Genomic DNA, 18,479 nt, shown 5'->3' on the forward strand with positions numbered 1-18,479 from the left:
AGCTGCTGTCTGTTTCCTGGATGAAATCTCCTTTCTTGTTGATTAAACTTGAAAGTATACAAAGATCAAACATCAAAGTACATGGTTTCTTAAAAAATTCTTACACATTCCACATTTTGTATCATTGCTGCCAGAGAAATAAGATCAAGGTGGAACAAACTGTGTTGGGGAGGTTTAGTTTGGATATTAAAAAAAGTTCTGCACCCGGAAGTGTGTTGTGCACTGCACAGGCTCCCCAGGGAAGTGGTCACAGCACCAAGCCTGACAGCATTCAAGAAACATTTGGATAATGCTCTCAGGCACATGATGTGACTCTGGTGCTGTCCTGTGGAGGGCCAGGAGTTAGACTTAATGATCCTTGTGGGGCTCTTCCAATTCAGACTGTTCAATGATTCTTGGTCCCTTTGTATGCTCCTGCCTCCAGTCTTTGCCTTTCCCTTAGAAAAAATCCATTTGGAAAAGCAGCATCTGTCCCTCATGGCCTCCACAGAGCCCTGAGCTACAGGTTTCTGCTCCAGGCTTGATGCCCTCAGCACCTGTAATGCAAGCACTGGTGAAAAAACACCTTGGTGTCCTCTGCAGCTTCTTGTGGCGCTGGGGGAGCTGAGAACTGATGCCATACTTGCTCCTGGAGAGGATGGTCAGACTGGTACCAGGGACCCATCAGCTGCAATGAAGCTCCTGGAACCATCTCCTCTGGCTCATGGCACACTGATGAATCACTAGCCATGGGTATTTGTTAGGGAGATTTAATAAGTTTATTCATTGTACAAGCAAAACTTAAGACTTTTGACCCCCATAACCATATCTTGATTTCCAGCTCTAGGTGAAATTGATTTCAACACACTTGATTTTGACAACAATTTGCAGTGGTTAGAAAACTGACATAGTAAAAAGCAAAAAAGCCCAAAGGGAGAGGTTCCAGCACTGTCACAGAGGGAGTGATGGGATGGGTACAAAGGAACAACCCAAGGTTTATGGCTCTATTGAGATATGTGACTTGCAGATTCATGTTATTTCACACCACCTTCCCTAGAAAAGGTGTTCCTTGGCCACAGTTACCCTACAGTCTGTATTGCTCATATGGATACACCAACCCACGATAAAATTTTAACAGTAACATAACTATGTAAAGAAAGCATTGGAAGATATTTTTCTTATTCATGCAACCAAATAAGTCAAACCCAGTATGTTCAGAGGAGCCAAAGGGCTTTTTGAAGTCGGAGGTGTTGCGAAGTAGCAGGGTTATTGTATAAAAAACAAGTCAATCTGTATCTGTAATGTCAAGTTCATTGGAGTCCACTGACTGAAAACCAATGCTAAATGTTTAAAGAAGTTTAGACAAACACAAGTCATTAAGTACAAGTGGTTCATTTATTGAAAACTGCGCTATCATAATACATTATAAGATTGTCACAGAGTGTAAGAAGGCATCAGAAAAGTGACACTGAATGGTCCATGGCTGCATTATCCCTTCCAATTCCCCACCAGCAATAGGGAAGGCACTAAGTCTGTATGGACAATCTGATACAACACAAAGGCTTACTATGTAATATAAAAGAGGTTTGCAGTACAGGATTATACTGGAATGTTAACACCCTCAGCTTCTCCAAGTGTAAACAGATGTCAGAGGGATCAGAAATTATCAGAGATTGCTTGAATGGAAACAGAAATTAATTAATTTGACACAACTCTTCATTATTTTCGTTGTGTGTTTTGTCATAGGTGTTCCCATCCTATGAAAAGGCTGAAAGAAATGCACATTGAGGCTGCAATCAAAATACATATCTAGTGAAAGTGATAAGGTATTCAGGGTAAGCTTGAATGTCATTAAAAATTATGAACATGGATGGATGGCTCACGTTATCAGTTGAACTATCATACGTATCTACAGAGTTGTTAGCATCAATTGATCCTGGAGTAATTGATCCTTTTGTCCCCTGAGAATATTTTCCAACAAGGACTCGAGCCAAGTACATGTACTTCTTCCCATCCACATCTGGTTTAGAGTAGGTGTCTTGGGCAGAATAGTTGGCGTTTACAGCAAAGTACGTTCCGTTTCCAAAGTTTGCAGCTGTAGTCAGAAAAACAAATGTTTGTGAATGTTTCAGTGGCAGCAATTCCTTATCTGCCACCTTCAGAGCCTGTGAATGTCTGGACAGCTCTGCTTTTTATGTGCAGTAGGGAGATATAACAAAATTAATCATTTTGCATACAAGGCAGGACTATACAGATGGCATGGCATATCAGTCCTAGCCTTCTTCAGGAAAACAAGAGTTGTTTTGAAAGTTACATTACCGTGCATTCCGGCATAGCTCCGGTTAAATCCCTTGTCATTAATAAAGGCTAATGACTCCTTACTCGTCCCATGAAACAGAAGTCTCTCATTGTTTCTGCTGCCATTTTTTTTATCCATTTCACACTTTTTTATTTGGTAGTTCTTCCAAAGATATGTGTTCTGTATCCTTTCAATCTGTGAATTTTGAAAATAAGACAGAAAGAAAGAAAATGGGTAAATTGTTGTAATGAAAACAATTAGCGTATCAATCATTTAATGTGTTCCAATATTCCCCTTCTACTTCCAATGCACATATACCAGATAATGAATTAAGTTAGTCAAATCCTTCCAAACTTTGGCAAGGCAGATAACCGAACCCAGCCCAAACCATGAGACGAACACTCCCTATGAAACAAGACAGGAGCATTTTGCAGGTTTCTGGGCTGTAGATGCCTACTGGGCCTGCACAGCACACAAGGCTTATGTGGGCAAAAGATGTGCTCTGCTACAGCAAAAACCATTCCAAGGAAGAGCACTCTCCCCTGCAGCTGAAGAAGTGGCTGCTTAAGAGCTGCTACTTAGTAAATACCTCAACTGCAACAATAAACTGACTAATGCTGATTAAAGTTAGTGACAGCCAGAAAGACTAGTCCAACTTCAGAAATCCCAGGGGAATTTCTTTTTCTGTTGCTGTTGTTAGTATCCTTCATCACTTGCCATCGAGGTATTTATGCTCAGAAGTGATGGCTTGCTTTTACCTTTTCAATTTTGAATGACTCACAAGTCCTCAGAAATTTTTTTTGCACATCTTTATACTCTCTTGATTCTGGTCTTACTTCCACTATTTTGAGTAGCTCATTTTCCATAGCGTCCCACGTTGGAGGGAGCACTGTTGACTTTTGATCTGCAGAAAAAACACAATCAATCATACTCACCCCAAACCCCTGCTTAACATTAAATATGCCCTGCTACAAATCCTTCTTCATACATCTTGCTTATGGATGAGTCAGAAAGAGGTATCTCCTTACATGGTAAAGGACCAGTAGTAAATGGGAGAGGGTACATCTCAAGCATTGAACCAAAGTCTAGAATGACAAGTGCTACAAGAAAATTATTGCTAGTAAGCCTGTTGAGAATGTCAGAACACATTAGACACTTTTCAAAATATTTTAAATAGCTACAGCATTCTTTTACTTTTATTTCCCAATTCAGTCCCTTTCTGCATTCTCCAGAAAAGCACCTGCACAAAGCTCCTAACAATACTTTGAATATTCTCACCATTGCTTTCTCCTTTCTCTTGCTGGATACAACCAGGTTTTCGCATGGGAACGTCAGTCTATCAAGATGTTTCTACTTACCTTCAGATTTATCAACACGTAAAATGGATGTCTGTTTTCCTCGGCCGTCCATAATGTGCTTACATTCCATATCCACTGTGTATTTTTGCTCACCAATGGTGATTTCAAAAATATTCTGCTTTTCCTTGTAAGCGTTTTCCAACTCCATATTTATGAGACTGTCGAAGGGCACATAAGAATCGTTTTCAAAGTATTTCCATTCAATTGACTTTTGTAACAATTTTGCCTGGGTCTCTTTCTCTTTAGCAACTTTTACCCTGAGGATCATTTTCTGAACAGCTGCAGAAGCCTTCCAGACATCTTTTGTAACCCCTGAAATTTCAATGGAGTTATTCTTCAGACAAAAACCTATTTTTAATTTCTTTTGAAGGTCATGCAGTTCTTCCTTCTCTTCTTCACTGAAATACGAGACAGACTCATCTACAATTTCTGTTTGAGATTGTTCTTTTGAAATTTCTTTTCTCAGCCAGTTTTCAGCTGCTTCCACGTCTCTTTTACTTTCACCACAAATCTGCACAACAGCCAGGTCAATTTTCTTTTCCAAAACCACTTTGATTTTTTCCTTTGGGGAACGTTTCTCAGAGCCGAAGAACGCTACATCAAAACACATAAATATTGTAATTAATAGTACTCTTTTTTAGCTGGTGCTAAACAGATTGATCTATAACCTGTACTTAAGTGACATCTACTTACATCCAACCTTGTCAAATTTCTTGGAAAACCACGATTTGATTTGTGTTATAGTAGACTTTTCTCTTTTCTGCAGGCTTGCATGGAACACACTCATGAGATGTGGCTGAAAGATGACAACTTTAACACTTTTCACAGATGGAGCAGAATTCCTTCTTGCAAAGTCAGTTACTGCATCTATCATGTTGTCAGCTACCTCAGCTGGATTGCGGCCTGCCCCTCCTGAAAAAGTTGCAGATATTTTGCTATAGAAAGTGTTAATAACTGTTACAGATGAGTAAAACATCTTTAAAAGAACAGCTATGAACACACCCACAATCACCTGGATCATAAACAGGCCAGGAATAATGTCAGGCTGGCAATTAGGAAAGGTTTCTATCTAACAGGAAGAGAAAGTTGGGGACGAGCTTTTCAGCAAGGGAAAAATGGAAGTTTCTTTTTGCAGACATGGCAACCAGTCAGGTTATGATGTGGACGATATGGCTTGGGTAACTAATAGGCCACAGGCCTGCTGCTCAGTGGCCCAGTAGCCAATTCCTCACTCAAAATTCAAGTCTAGTTTTATTCATGCAAGAATAAGAATAAGAATAAGAATAAGAATAAGAATTCATGCAAGTTTTATTCATGCACCCACATGCAAGGGGTGCAGCTCTGGCTTCTCCAACTCCAGGGATTCCTACCAAACTAACTGAAAACAACAAGAGAAGAAAAAGAGACAATCTGGCCTTTTTGACAGGTTTGTGTTCCATCCATATCAATGTACAGCTGCTGGCCAGAGCGGCATCATCTACTGATTTCAGCAATGGAAAAGTAGTTTCCTGGCTATTCTCTGATGAGCTGCCCACACATACCAGGCTGCAGGTTCTTCAGGAAGCACAGACATACCTTTGAATCCCTGTTAGCAAGGAATGCTCACCCTGGAACACTCATGCTCTTTACGTACTAGATCACTGCAAGGAGTGAAGCTTTCTAGCTTTCACAAGCCTCTAATAACACTTTTAAAGACTGCAGTTTCCAAATATATTTTCACCAAATAATAACCCCTCCAGATAAATCAAACTCATCACTTGAGCCCTGAGATCAGCAGAATCACATGCACTGAACCCTTTCCAGAAAAGGGAGACACAGACCTGTTCCAATTGCTGGGAAGGCGACAGAGGTGTACTTCTGTAGTTCACATATCTTGAGCACCTGGGAGACCAGCCACTTGATATCATTTTGGGCAACAAAATGAATTATTTTTTTGCATGGCAGGTTTCCTGCCTGGGTGATGATATAGTTGCTGCTACCTAGCTGGGCTGAAACATAAGTAGGAGAAAATAATCAACAATTATCCACAATATAGATGTGTGCTGGTCCTCATTAGGAAATAAGAAATGGTGACAAATATGCCCCAGGTTAAGCTTCATGTCTCCTTCCATAAAGTGAGCAACCCCCTTGCTCAATTTTCACTTTCAAGGCACAAGAACTTAATTTATGTCTGTAAAATATTTGCCTCCTTTGTCAAATAAATTTAGTGTGTGCCTTTATTTGTCAGGTTTGCTCAGTAAACTCAAGACAACATCATGCAGACTGGCACTCTGTCTTCACACACACACAAATATACCATCTACCCCATCTAGCCCAAATTACTCTTAACCTGTGTAAAAGAAGCTTGTTTACCTCTTGCACATAATTATTTTCCTTTGGTTGGTCTTCCAAGCTGACCTCCACACCTGCGGATTTCCCACTTCCCGTATTTTCTGGGGTTTTAAACCACATACTTATCCATCTTTACTCCTCTTTCATTATAGTTGCTGTTCACTAGCTGAATTTGGCCTACAAATAAATGCCTCTTCTGAGGCAGGAACCCAGTGCTAATGAGTTACTAGTTAGGCCAACAGCAAACATTTTCTCACTGAGAAATAACAGGAGGAGTTGCAGTTACACAGTTGTTTCCAGTGAGAGATGGCTTCTCTATCAATATTTTTGTCAACATCACCCCTTGCTCATGGCTCTGTTTGATGTTGACTCTGTTTTTGTCATGGAAATCTTTTTTGGAATAAGAGGATGTAATAACTGATAGATTTAGATCTTCATGTATGCTTAGAAGCTGTCTCCCCTTGAAGATTTTTCTTTTCCTCATTAGATGTTTTACAAATACCACATTAACTGATTAAAAACTAGCTGCTGTAACACAGTGCATAATACAGATGGAACTACCGTGGTCAGTACTGAGAAAGTATTCCAAGAGATTCCCTGCTATGCATTAACACCTTTGGAAAGGTCAGAAATGTTGTACCATACCTTGTACAGTACATTCGTCTTCAACTGCTTTTCCAGCACCATTCAGAATTGCTCTGGAGACACCTTAGAAGAGAAGAGGAACATGAATCCACTGTCACCACTGTTTCTGCTTCTCTAAAGTCCCATCTGAGGCAGAACTGTATGCCTCATCACATCTAAAATCTCAATTCTGATAACATTACAGATTATAAATGAAGAACATTGCAGCCAAAATTTTGGCCTTATATGATTCTTAATTCAAACTGATGTTTAAAGTACCTAACAAGCTCCACTAAGGTCAAAACCTCATGGAGGTTGTTCTTCTCCTTTAGTCCAAGAAGTGTTCTATAAAGAGATTCTATATTCAAAGAAAATGATTCATTTCCCTTTCTGCAAGAGAGTCTTAAACATGCCATCCTGTGACATAGATTACCAAGAGAATAAAGTTTCAGACACTTCCTAATTGAACTTTTGTACCCTAAGAAGCAAAACAGAAACTACACTGTGAAACAAATCAAAGAGTTTAAGGCATTGAATACTTCCTCCTCTTCTTTCCCAGCCCTTCCAAGCACACATACTTTTTTCATGCACAATATCAATTAAAATACCTGCTTTGAGGCTGAAGGTTTGGTTTGTTATGTTTACAATGACATCTACCTCCTCCTTGGTAATATCACCTTCTGCCACCCGGAATATGATGGAGCCCATTGTCACTTCAAGCACATTGTGTTCTGAGTTTGAAGAGACAGAAGAAAAAGTTGAAGGAAAGAAATACAGACCCTGAGCAGAAGGGAGTGATGATGTAAAAGATGAGGGACTTTTTCATGGGTGCAATGCCTACAGAGACACAGCTACAGACTCAGCCTGTGAAGAAGATTGCCTGCCGTGCTAACTGAAAATCATTCCTTCTCACAGGAGTCTTTACTCAACCTGCACTCATTCCCATCATTTCTATTCATGGCAGGATAGCAGGGAAAATGCGTTTTGCTGCACACCTGGTATGCAGACACTATTTAGGGACATTTTACCATATAAGTCTTTGGAAAACTCCAATGTAAGAGAGCAGAAAACTTTCCAAGTCTCACTCCTTTGCTCCTGTGTCTCACAGAGTCTCCAGGCAGGTTCTCTACTGCATGAAAAGGTGGAACTTTCTACCCATGTGTCATTTGTAAAATCATAATTAATTTTCAACATGTAACTCATTTTTTTACAGGCAGCAGTTCCATTAAGATGGATAACACCAAAGATATTTTGGTTTGGTTTTGGTATTCATCTGAACTTGTGAAAGATTTAAGAGTATTCCAAAGAGGCCACTTTAGCACACATAAGACTTTAGCACACATAACTAGGAACTCAGCTGCTTTCCCAGGACAGAGGAGGACACTGACTTGTTCACAGTTTAATCTAGTGCTGCACAATAAAAGAAAAAGCCTTGCTTATGCCATTGACACCTTATAGCTTCTGTATAGCCTCCAGTTTGTAGGGGCACTGTCCAGATAAGGAAACACAGGTACACTTCTTTCCTTAGCATCTCTAACACAGTTTCAGATGTAACAGACACTTGGCCTCAAAATACTGCCCTTACAGCAGCCACTCAGACTTTGGGAATGAAATGCTCACCAAACAAGTACCTAAACATTTATAATGAATGCATTCCCTGGAAAACTTTAAAAAATGAAAAAAAAATCAGTAGGCACACAGCTTCTGTGAAACAAGCTTACCTGTGCTTTGGCTAGCCTCATCTAGAGAAGGTGTCTGCATTTTAAGAGCTGCAGATCTTCTTTCAAGTGCATCTGAAAATTCCTAGAGAAGGAAATTACAATCAACCCCTGTAGAAGACTTTACACAGAAGAAATAAAGGTTTGAAAAGCAAAGCTAAAAAATGTTTAGAAAGAGGTAAATGCAAATTACCTCATGTCATCTGCCACAATGCTGATGTCAAGGCCTGACACATGTTGTTCTCAGAGAGCAAGGCTGTTCAGTGTAAGCAGCACAGAGAGTTACAAATAACTGAGTCAAAGCCCTAGTTACCATTCCACAGGGACACAGCAGCAGAAGGCATCCTTACACTGAGTGAGTAGTTTAACTCAGCTCTCACAGGTGATGCCACCCTTCTCTATGCACAATAGCTCAGGCTTTCAGGCAGGAGCCTTCAAGTTTAGCCTTTCAAAGCGTGTTAGCTCTTGCACAAAGTACAGAAGACAACAGATGTAGAAACACTTATCTGGACATCAATTCACAGCGTGACTGCTCTCTTTCAGTGTGAAATGAGTAACTTGAGTGCGGATAGAGAAAATTTATGCCAATGTGACACTGAAGAAAAGGGGATGCAGAATACTGATATGTTTCTACAGGAGAAGTTTACCAGCACAGCAATCCTAGCACAATTATTTCTCCTAAAAAGACATCAGCACTCCATTAAAACCACACCTCTTTTCCAAGGGTGTAGGCACTGATGCAGGAATTATAGCAGATTTGTCTGACCTACGGACTGAAGAATTAGGCGAATCATGAGATAAAGAGTAATTACACTTTTGGCTGTATTATTTCCAGGACATAGAAAAGGATAGGAAGGGAGCAGGATTGCACAGGATAGGTGGGTGACCATGAGGGGTAGAATCAAAAATAGAACTTTTAGTATAGACAAGAGAGAGTGTAAGCAAATATTTTCTTTAGTGTAAGAACAAACACCTTATAGATTCTTTGAAGATCATCATATAGCCAAGTATCATGAGATAGACCCAAGTATACAAGCACATAATAGAGAGAGGAAAACACAGTAACTCACCTCAATATTAGCTGTGTCTTTTGGATGCAACAGAAAGTGAACTTCTTCAAGAGAATTTAGTCTGTTTTTGCTACTGAATTCAAACACTTTGTCAAACAATAATTCAGCAACAACAGAGCTTGGGAATCCTAAATTCCCTGTCCCAATTGCTGGAAAAGTAATGGATTTCAAAGACAGTTCCTCAGCAATCTCCAGGCATTTTGTGACTGTGTTACCCAGGACCTGTAAAACACAATTATTTTTTCAGTTACTGGAGATAATTTTTTCCCTACTATGTGCAATGTAACACTGGCCCTTTTAGCTATCTCTTGGTATTAAAATGCAATTAATTGCATACACAAGGATTTCACAAAGAATTTATTAGTCAACAAGGGATCGGCCCCACAGTTAAAAAAGAACAGGTTAAACTCTCTCATCTTCTATGACACTGTCCCCCATTTCAAAAGAAAAGTGGCATTAAACATACTATAAATCCCAGACAAATTCAGGCAAATAAAAACCCTTTTACCTTTGAAGATGAGTCCTTCGGGAACCACTTATCTAGTACAACATGAAGCACAACACTGCAGTCTAGATTGTAACCTTTTGTTTTCAACACAGATCCTTCTTCAAGTTTTCTTCCTAGGCCTTCTTTTTTCAAGCCTGCCTGAAGCATTGGCCCTGCCTTGCTCAGCAAAGCTTTAGCAAGTGGCCCTTTGTCAAGCTGGAGATCTTTGGGAACACTGATGACGACAACGGATGTCTGAAACACACACAAGCAAAAACTCCAGCTTGTAAGCATCAAATTTCATGTCAGTGTCATCCTCAAATGTCTGTGTCAATGCTGCCTTGAGAGCACCTGGAAGCACCAGCCACTCTCCCAGAGCAGGGCATTTGTTTTAATCAACACTGAGTACCCTCTTGCTTTTGCACTAGTACCACCCTCTCAGAATCAAGATTTCTGAAATGGTCAGTGCTGCCTGAAGATGGTTCCTGCCCAGCAAGGAAGGATCAGGAGGGCTTGGAGCCCAGAAAGATTCCTGCTGACCACCATTGCTGTAATGTACCATGCACCACAGGGATCTCTGGAGCTACAACAAAGCTGTCTGGACATTAATATGCTCAGTAGGGAGCCCTGTTTGAACAGGGATGTTGGACTGGATGACCTCCAGTGGGCCCTTCCAACCTTAACTGTTCTGCAACTCTGTGATCTGCATACCTCTGCATTAATAGATGACAAAATGCAGTGCTGCACAGCCATCTGTACCTACCATGTAAGACAGTAATAGCAATTCTTGTTATCAGCAGGGATAGCCAATTTCAGTAACATGTAAACACGCAACATTGCCAATTACACATGATGGTCAACAGCTGGTAGTTTATTGGTTTTGTGTTTGTTTGTTTTTAAAAAAGACACAAAACCACTTGATATTTCAATAGGAGATAATTTAGAACACTTACCTTAGCATCTTCAATGCTTCCTGTTTCCAGCAGGATGTTAAGGCCTTCCTCAGTTGTTATGAATGGGAAGTTCTTAAAATGCTGAGGAGTTTTCCTCTTCCTAGATTGAGAAACTGTACTGGCCTGATGCAGTGACGTGGAGGAAGGTGAAGAATCTGAAAACACGTCCCTAAATGCCTTGCTGAAAGCCTGAATGCCATCCTGTGCAAAAGCCACAAGATGAACCTCCTTCAAGATGCTGTTCCCCTTGGATTCTTCCAGGGTCTCCTTGATGGAGGATACAATGGAACGTGTACACAGTTCCAGTGGGAAGGCAAAAATCCCTCCACTTACAGCAGGCAGAGCTATGGAACGACAATTGTACGTTTCAGCTAGCTGTAGACATTTTTTCACTGTCTTTTTCAACAACCACATGCACCTTTGTGATTCCTCGTTGCTCCACCTGGGCCCAACAGCATGAATGACGTTCTTGCAGGGCAGTTTCCCGGCGCCTGTGATCACTGCACAGCCAGGCTGGAAATCCCCATGCCTCCTCACCAGCTCATCACACTCCTCTTGCAGATCTGGGCCAGCTGCTCTTGACAGAGCACCAGCAAGGCCACCTGTGTGTTTTAGCTTTTCATTAGATGCATTCACCACAACATCAACAGGATGAGTGCACAAGTCAGCTTCATAAAGCGCTATCACAGTTTCACCCACGGTCACCTGCATATAGGGCTTGCCTCTCTTACTATGCTCTTTCTGTTCTTCCAGCTGCTCTTCTGGCTGCTCTTCCAGTAGGACTAAACACTTGAACTCTTGTTTTGCATGGGGGGCCAAAAGGTGTACTTCCTCTTTCATATATTCCTTGACTCCTGGTGCTTTAATTTCCACACGTTTATAATAAAGGCCAGACAGAATTTGCTCAACTAAGCTGACTCCCTCCAGCACTTTTGCCCTCTGCCCACTCAAGGATATATCTCCAGAGTTTTTGTGTGTGCTAAAGTCAACTTTCACACCTTTTTTATGTAAGCCAGCCCAATCATTGACCTTCTCTTTCTCAAAAAACTTTATGACTGCCATGGGCTTTTCTCCAATGACCCTTTGCACCTGTGTGTTTTCTTCTATAAAGTTGGAAACTTCCTCAAAAGCTTTTGCTACTGCTTGAGAAAGACCAGCAATCATGACCTCATTCTCTTTGTGAGTGACTGTTACAGCTTCCTGAGAACAGTTTTCCTTGGTTAGCATCTGCCATTCCTCCATTTGGAGGATTGACTTATCCTCCAAAGTAATACTTCTGTAATCCAGTTCCTTCTTTATTTCTTCCTCTGCTTTTTGGAGATCTTCAGGAGCATTCCCTTTCAGGATGATATCTCCCCTACCAAGCTCATAAAAGGCTATAATTTGTTTTGACATAAACAGGCTCTGTGACAGAGTTTCATTATCAATATGCTCTAAAAACTGAAAAATGTAAGGGTGGATATTAATTGTTTTCTTTACCATTTTGTGTATATGATCGAGTATTTCCCCTTTGACTTTATAAACTTCCTCAGGCACTCCAGATAGGTTCATCCTCTTCTGCAAATAATCATAAGTTATTTGTAGGCCTGGGAACTCTGTACGAAATTTTTCTTCCAGACCACTATACTGTAATATTCTATATTCCACTGAATTCACTGTCTCTACTTTCAATTCAGTTCTTTGCTTTTCTCTTTCAATTTCTCTGGTGGCCTTTTGGATCAGAAGCTTCAGTTCTTGTTCAACCTTCTTCACAACTTCTTTTTCACCTACTAGAACATGTAAATCTTTGGAAATATGTGGGATCACCAGAACTTCATCATGGGGAAAGCTGTTTCCAATGGCTTCCCACACCTCTGTGCTTACTTGGCATTTAATTGCTTCGTATTTTGATATGCTGTGTGAAAATGCTGTGGAAACTTTTTCCTTCCATGTCTTGACCAATTGAGATACTGATCTCTTCCGCTCAGAAGAAATAGCTGAAGGTTGCAAAGTAACTTTTGGGTCTGCACAGAGGGGTTCAGGCCACACTGGCACACAATTACACTTCACCATTTCATGATCTATTGCCTCAGTGAAGCTACTATTTCCTTGCAAAAAATGCCAGATATAGGGATCCAGAGGCAATGTAATTGGATCTGGCTTCTTTATCTGCGGCCCTTCCTTTCCATATAGAGCTGTTTGCAGCGAGGCGTAGTAAGGATAGACAGAGATTGGTGTTTTGTTGAGTGAATGCTTCTTTGCCAGGATATTTGTTACATCTAAAACAAACAAACAACCCCCAAGTTATTCATGTCAGCACTTAAGATTTTCTCTTTTGTTTTGGGTTTTTTTCATTGTTTGGGGTTTCTTAAACTATATTTTCTATCTAATAATGTTTGTTACTTTTAAGAACATTTTTAGATTAATTTCCTCCTCTTCCCAGACAGAAATAATTCCACATTTTTGAGGAATTACTTATTTTAAATGCCAAAAACTAATTTGAAGAGAGACAGTCAAGCACAGCAGCATACTCCTTTGGGAGGAGCTGTGCACGGTCTCTGCCCCCACTTCTCTTATATGCTGTACTTGAAGTGCCCAGCTCAGTAGTTGTCTGGGCTATTACTCAGCAGTATCAAACACAGTTCCTCTATTTCCCAAAAAACCATCTCTTTCCTTCAACTTCCCTTCATCTCTCCCCTTCACTGCAATGCCTCCAGCTTCTCCCTTGTCCTACACCTTCCACAGTCACTCATCTTTCTGTCACTGACTGGACAACCCACAGCACCTGCTCTCCAGCCAAAAAGCTGCCCAAGAAATTGTCCTGAGATGAGCCAGGCAGCACATGTTGCCACGGGCAGCTAGTGGTCATGGAAGTGACTAGGTGGGGGGAAGTCCCCTGTGCCCGTGGGGCTGTGCATTCTCCACCAAACTCAAACTGTAACCTGAACTCCGTAAGGACCAGGGCCTGGGTGAAACAAACGATCCAGAAAATTAAAAAACTCTATGCCTTATGCTCAGCTGGTCCAAAACTGAAGCTTGCACTCCAGTTAGCATGAGACCTGCTGGCAAAGCACCAGATCTGCTGTTTCATAAGGGTAAAGGAGGAATTGATCTAGAAAATCCACATTTTGGTCCTTCAATTAGAGGTTCTCAAAGAAATAAGGGCTCTGCATTTCTGCATTACCTTTTTGGTCACTGAATGTAATAATAGCTGCATCTTCATCAGGCAGCAGTTGAACATCCACCACTTGTGCACCTCCACACCTCTTATTTTCAAAGTAGATAGTTATATAGTCACTGGGTGTGTTGGGTGGTATATTTTCAGCCCTAACACTTTTTGTTTGCTCAAGGCACCGTGCAGTAACGTGTTGCTCCATTGCTCTGGGATGTTGATTAAACTTTTTTGCAAATTCCTCTGTATCTAGAAAGAGAAAGGAGAAGAAAAAAGGAAAGATCAAACTTGGACCTCTCTTTTCTACCGTGATGTTAGCAGACTATCACTATGTGCACTGATCAAAGCACTGAATTACAAAATCAGCCCAGAGGGGCCCACAAAGTTACTTCTTTCCACATATTCAGTATCTGTCACTTAGTATTGCCCTCATGTTTGATCACAATCTGTTCTCAGACCAAGTACATCCTGCATTGCTTGTTTGAAGTTATTGTTTGGGTTTAGTCCTACCTGTTCTTTTTCCTATCCAAACCAGAGCTAGCTCACTTTCTGACTTGCACTGGCCTCTATATCTTACAGATAGAGGTTATAGCATTAACTTTTTTAGAGTAAATCCTCCTTTAAAAGGACACAATATCATATCCAACCTTAAAAATACTAAAGAATATAATCCCAGCCTAATCTCACTCACACACATGCATATAAACAAGTAGCTAACAAGAAAGAGCTTCAACTCTGACTCCTCCTTACCAGTATTTCCAGTAAAAGTAACTACAGCAGCACATAACTCAGGTATCATTTCCACACTGAAGTCACCATTATACTCTGACAAGCCGCTAACATTTTCCACCAGCATAATTAACATGCAATCTTTTGTTGTCTCCTTCACATTTTCCAGCACAACTGAGGTGGAAAGCAGGGATTCTTCAGAGTTCTCTGCTTCACATGACTCCTGGAAAGTCTCCACTTGCCACGGCTTCACAACCAGATCAATTTTATTCAAGCAATGCTTCCTTTGCAAAACCTCTTGGGCATCTAGTCCCAAAGAAAAATAGAGATGTGATCTTCCCATCACATCAGAGCAGCATGTTAAACAATAGCAATAATACACCACTTCTGCTTGGAGCAATGCTCACAAAGAGATCCTGCACCAGCAAAGGTCTGTTTTTAAAAGGGGGTTTTAGCAGTTTAACACCCACAACATACAATCATACCTTGCTCATCCTGAAAGGTGATGATCACTTCCTGATCCTTTTTGACACAGGACTCAATGGTTCCCCCACCAGACTTCCTTTTATTTTCAAAGTACATTTTCACAATCTCATCTTTTATTTCCTCCCCAGAGGCAGTGGTTACTACTATAACAGAATTCCTAGAGGTTGATTTTTCAGCTTCCAATTTCTCACACGATTCTGAAACAAGAGATCACACCCTAATGCCTTAGGCAAAAGTTAAGAAAAACCCAAGCTTCCGGTCTTCTAAACTTCCATGCCACTTTTTGTTCAGATCATACTTAAGGTCAAGAAAAAGAACAGGGTAAGAATCCCAAACAAGTTAAGCATATCACTAGTGGGAGTTGCTGTATCACCATGTGAGGAGGAAACAGTTCATCACCAGGCAAGGACAGCAGAAGTAAAAGCTACTAAAGCTTCCCAGTGCTCTTCTGCCTGCACACGCTCTCCATTCACAGTTCCAGCCATTGCTGTGGGTCACCCAGGGTCTATCCATGCTGGCTGCCACTGCCAGCCCAGTGCCTGCCTGGGGTACACAGCTCTCAACCTGCTCTGGCACAGCAAGGCTGGGAGCAGCTGGGAAAGTCTGGGTAGGGACAGCCTTAGCCAGAACAAAGGCCAGCATCCACTGCTGCCCCCTAAGGAACTGACCTGTCTGAGGCAGCCAGTGAAGTGGGGACTCTAAACGGACTCATGGAAAGGAAAAAATATTTATTTCTTTTAGCCTGGGATCATAATTCCTACATAAATACTATATAATTACTACATTAGAGAAACAAGCCACAAGGGTGACCAGGGCACTAGTGCAGCAGAAAGGTCCAGAAAACCAAAGCAGCAAGAATACAATGGTCACCACTGGATAAGTGACACGCTTACCCATCTTCTCCCGCTGAGTACACACAGAAGTTTCCTTATTCTGGTAGATGGGAAGAGACACCTGGGGTTCATTAACTAGAGACAAATGACAATGATTTCTCAGATACTGGATACTTCAAGAAGAAAATGGACACATTCATGTACAGCCAGGAGCCAACACAGCTTGAATTGAGTTTCATTTGAGACTGCCACAATCACAGACTTCCACAGATTCCTCTTTTTAAACCATATGGTGAACTGGTTACAGAAACAATCAGCTCAAGAAGCCTCAGGTATAATGTTAGCACACAGTCATGCTGCCCGAACCACCAGGAGCAGGTCCTGCCATGCACTACAGCACTGTCCTCTCACAAAAAGCTGCACTGAGCATGAGAAGTGCTGAGAACCTCCGCCCTGGGGAGGAAAGTGCCTTTGGAAACAGGCACTTCCTCTGTGTGGACGAGCCTCTGTCATGATACGTTTTACTCGGCATGATTGCTCGACTTCCAAGTTTAGAACAAGAGGAAATGCAGCTACATTAGAAAACAAAACAGTGGTAAGATCGACCAAACTGCTTTTCCAGCCTGTGCCCTCAGCCTTCACCTGCACACTTGCCCTGCTATGCACAAGCAGGTACTTTGCAGGCAGAGCTCGAGTGAGCTGTGTGTGTATCAGCCATGTGTGTATGGATTACTTCTGTGTGTACTGATAGCAGCATATCGATTAGCCGTGTATGTGGGAGTGTATTAGCCGTGACAGCGCGGTCGGTCTGTGCGGTGCCTGGGATGTGACTTCGCGGCTGCACCTTAGGAATCACACCGTGTTTGGGATTCGGAAAGTGAAAGGGAGAGCTGGGCAGGGGAATCAAAGCGCTAGAGCTCCGTTCGCCCGGCCCGGCCAAGCAGGCGGCTCCGCCTCCTTCCCCATGCCCGCCGCTCCGCCCGGGCTCCCCCGGCCGCTGCCTCGCCATCCCCGCAGCCCCGCGCCGCGCCTGCCGCAGCTCCTACCTGGCACCTCGGCCCCGCCTGCCGGCCCCGCCTCCTGCAAGGGAACCAGAGGAGAGCGGTCAGCCGCGTTCCCTCCCCCGGCCAGCCCCGCGCCCGCCTCACCCGCGCCCCCCTCACCTGCGCGGGGTCCTTGTTCGCGGGCAGGGCGGTGACCTGCAGCGACAGCCGCCCTCCGGACCCCCATTCGAGCTCGTGGATCGGCCGGCGCAGCACCCGCTGCCTCACTGCCAACACAACAGGCACCGCTCAGGGGGACGCGGCCGCTCCCCGCCCGTCTCACCGCGGGCATCGCCAGCAGCGTCCCCCGCCCCGGCCCGGCCCGCCCTGACCGCTCACCCTCGGCGCTGGAGAAGCAGACGAGGATGTGCCCGCTGTCGCTCCCGGTGTCGCTCCCGGCTCGCAGCTCGCACTCGCCGCCGCCCGAGCGCTTCTGGCTCTGGAAGTAGCAGAGCAGCTTCTTCCTGAGCGCGGGCGGCGGCTCGGCGGGGCCCCAGTCCCCTCGCACCAGCAGCGGGAAGGCGCACGGCCGCTGCCCCTCCATGGCGGCCCCGACGACTCCTCTCCCCGCGGCTTTCGGTTTCGCTTCTCGGCGTGTGCCTGGTGCTCCGCCCAGTGCCGGGAACAGACGGCCCCTCCCGGCCCATCGGGGCGGCCGGGGTCTCGGTCCCCGCCGTGCCTCCTCACGGCCTCTGACCGCCTCGGAGCCTCCGGGCTGCACAGCCCCTTGTGCCTCCTGAGAGTCGTACAAGAACCAGCTGTCACTGAGTTTTCAGCCCTTGGGCTTATAATGGTTAACCAGTGGGTAACGCTCTCCCTGCCTTACCCTTTTGAATGAAGTCATGATGCAAAGTAAAGTGACCATTTTCATAATTCTTTGCCAGGGATGTTTCCACAACCGGGGAAGGCTGCAATGAGTGTTTACCTCAGGCCAAGTTGTCAGCTAGCTGAGAACTTTTCACCTGAGTGCTCAGGGCTGTCCCTTGCAAAGGTTAGTTTTCAGCTATGTCATGCTGTATGTTTCACCCTTATGGCCAAATATGGGACACTAAAATAGTAGATAAATGAAGTTCTTTTCCCATAACTTCACTGCGTATTGAGGAAATGGTTAAATAATCAACTGTCATTAAAAAATAGAAGCATCCAAATAAGCCTAGGTATCATCACACACTCTGCTGAGCAACCCATGGAGATGCCTTTGTTTCTTGGTGGGCAACTGATTTATCTGTTATTTCCTGATGCACTGTTCTCCCCACAACTAGTGCAGGTACATGCTCTCCTTCCTGTTGGAATCCTGAAAAAATTTATGAGTGTGATTGTGAATTGAGTACATTTAATCCTAAACTGTAGAGCTATGCAAATTGAGTACATTTGACCCTAAACTTTACAGCCATGATTAGAAAGTAAAGGTCTGTACA

The 18,479-nt window shown here is 43.0% G+C and overlaps 1 protein-coding gene across 1 annotated transcript; it reads right to left on the reverse strand.

Annotated features, from left to right (window-relative positions):
- Nucleotides 1-1,357: 1,357 nt before the first annotated feature.
- LOC146434867 (protein mono-ADP-ribosyltransferase PARP14-like) lies at nucleotides 1,358-17,699 on the reverse strand. Its single transcript, XM_085067029.1, has 19 exons — nucleotides 17,401-17,699; nucleotides 17,182-17,288; nucleotides 17,065-17,098; nucleotides 16,079-16,153; nucleotides 15,185-15,382; nucleotides 14,721-15,005; nucleotides 13,983-14,219; nucleotides 10,820-13,077; nucleotides 9,888-10,121; nucleotides 9,380-9,601; nucleotides 8,313-8,394; nucleotides 7,200-7,349; nucleotides 6,613-6,675; nucleotides 5,457-5,624; nucleotides 4,330-4,548; nucleotides 3,637-4,230; nucleotides 3,037-3,182; nucleotides 2,299-2,473; nucleotides 1,358-2,074 (listed from the first exon to the last, which is right to left on the reverse strand). The coding sequence occupies exons 1-19, from the start codon at nucleotides 17,603-17,605 to the stop codon at nucleotides 1,776-1,778; spliced, it is 5,751 nt and encodes a 1,916-aa protein (XP_084923155.1). The 5' UTR covers nucleotides 17,606-17,699; the 3' UTR covers nucleotides 1,358-1,775.
- Nucleotides 17,700-18,479: the final 780 nt, after the last annotated feature.

Source organism: Lichenostomus cassidix, chromosome 7, assembly GCF_008360975.1.
Source record: "Lichenostomus cassidix isolate B80296 chromosome 7, HeHo_3.0, whole genome shotgun sequence".
NCBI classification, from domain to species: Eukaryota; Metazoa; Chordata; class Aves; order Passeriformes; family Meliphagidae; genus Lichenostomus; species Lichenostomus cassidix.

Bases quoted from the DNA above. Each gene is read 5' to 3' on its own strand.
- LOC146434867 (XM_085067029.1), bottom strand. From the start codon at position 17,605: ATGGAGGGGCAGCGGCCGTGCGCCTTCCCGCTGCTGGTGCGAGGGGAC. The intron at 15,006-15,184 runs GTATGATTGTAT...CTTTGGGACTAG, and splicing joins CACCTTTCAGGATGAGCAAG to ATGCCCAAGAGGTTTTGCAA. The intron at 5,625-6,612 runs GTATGGTACAAC...CTTATGTTTCAG, and splicing joins AGACGAATGTACTGTACAAG to CCCAGCTAGGTAGCAGCAAC.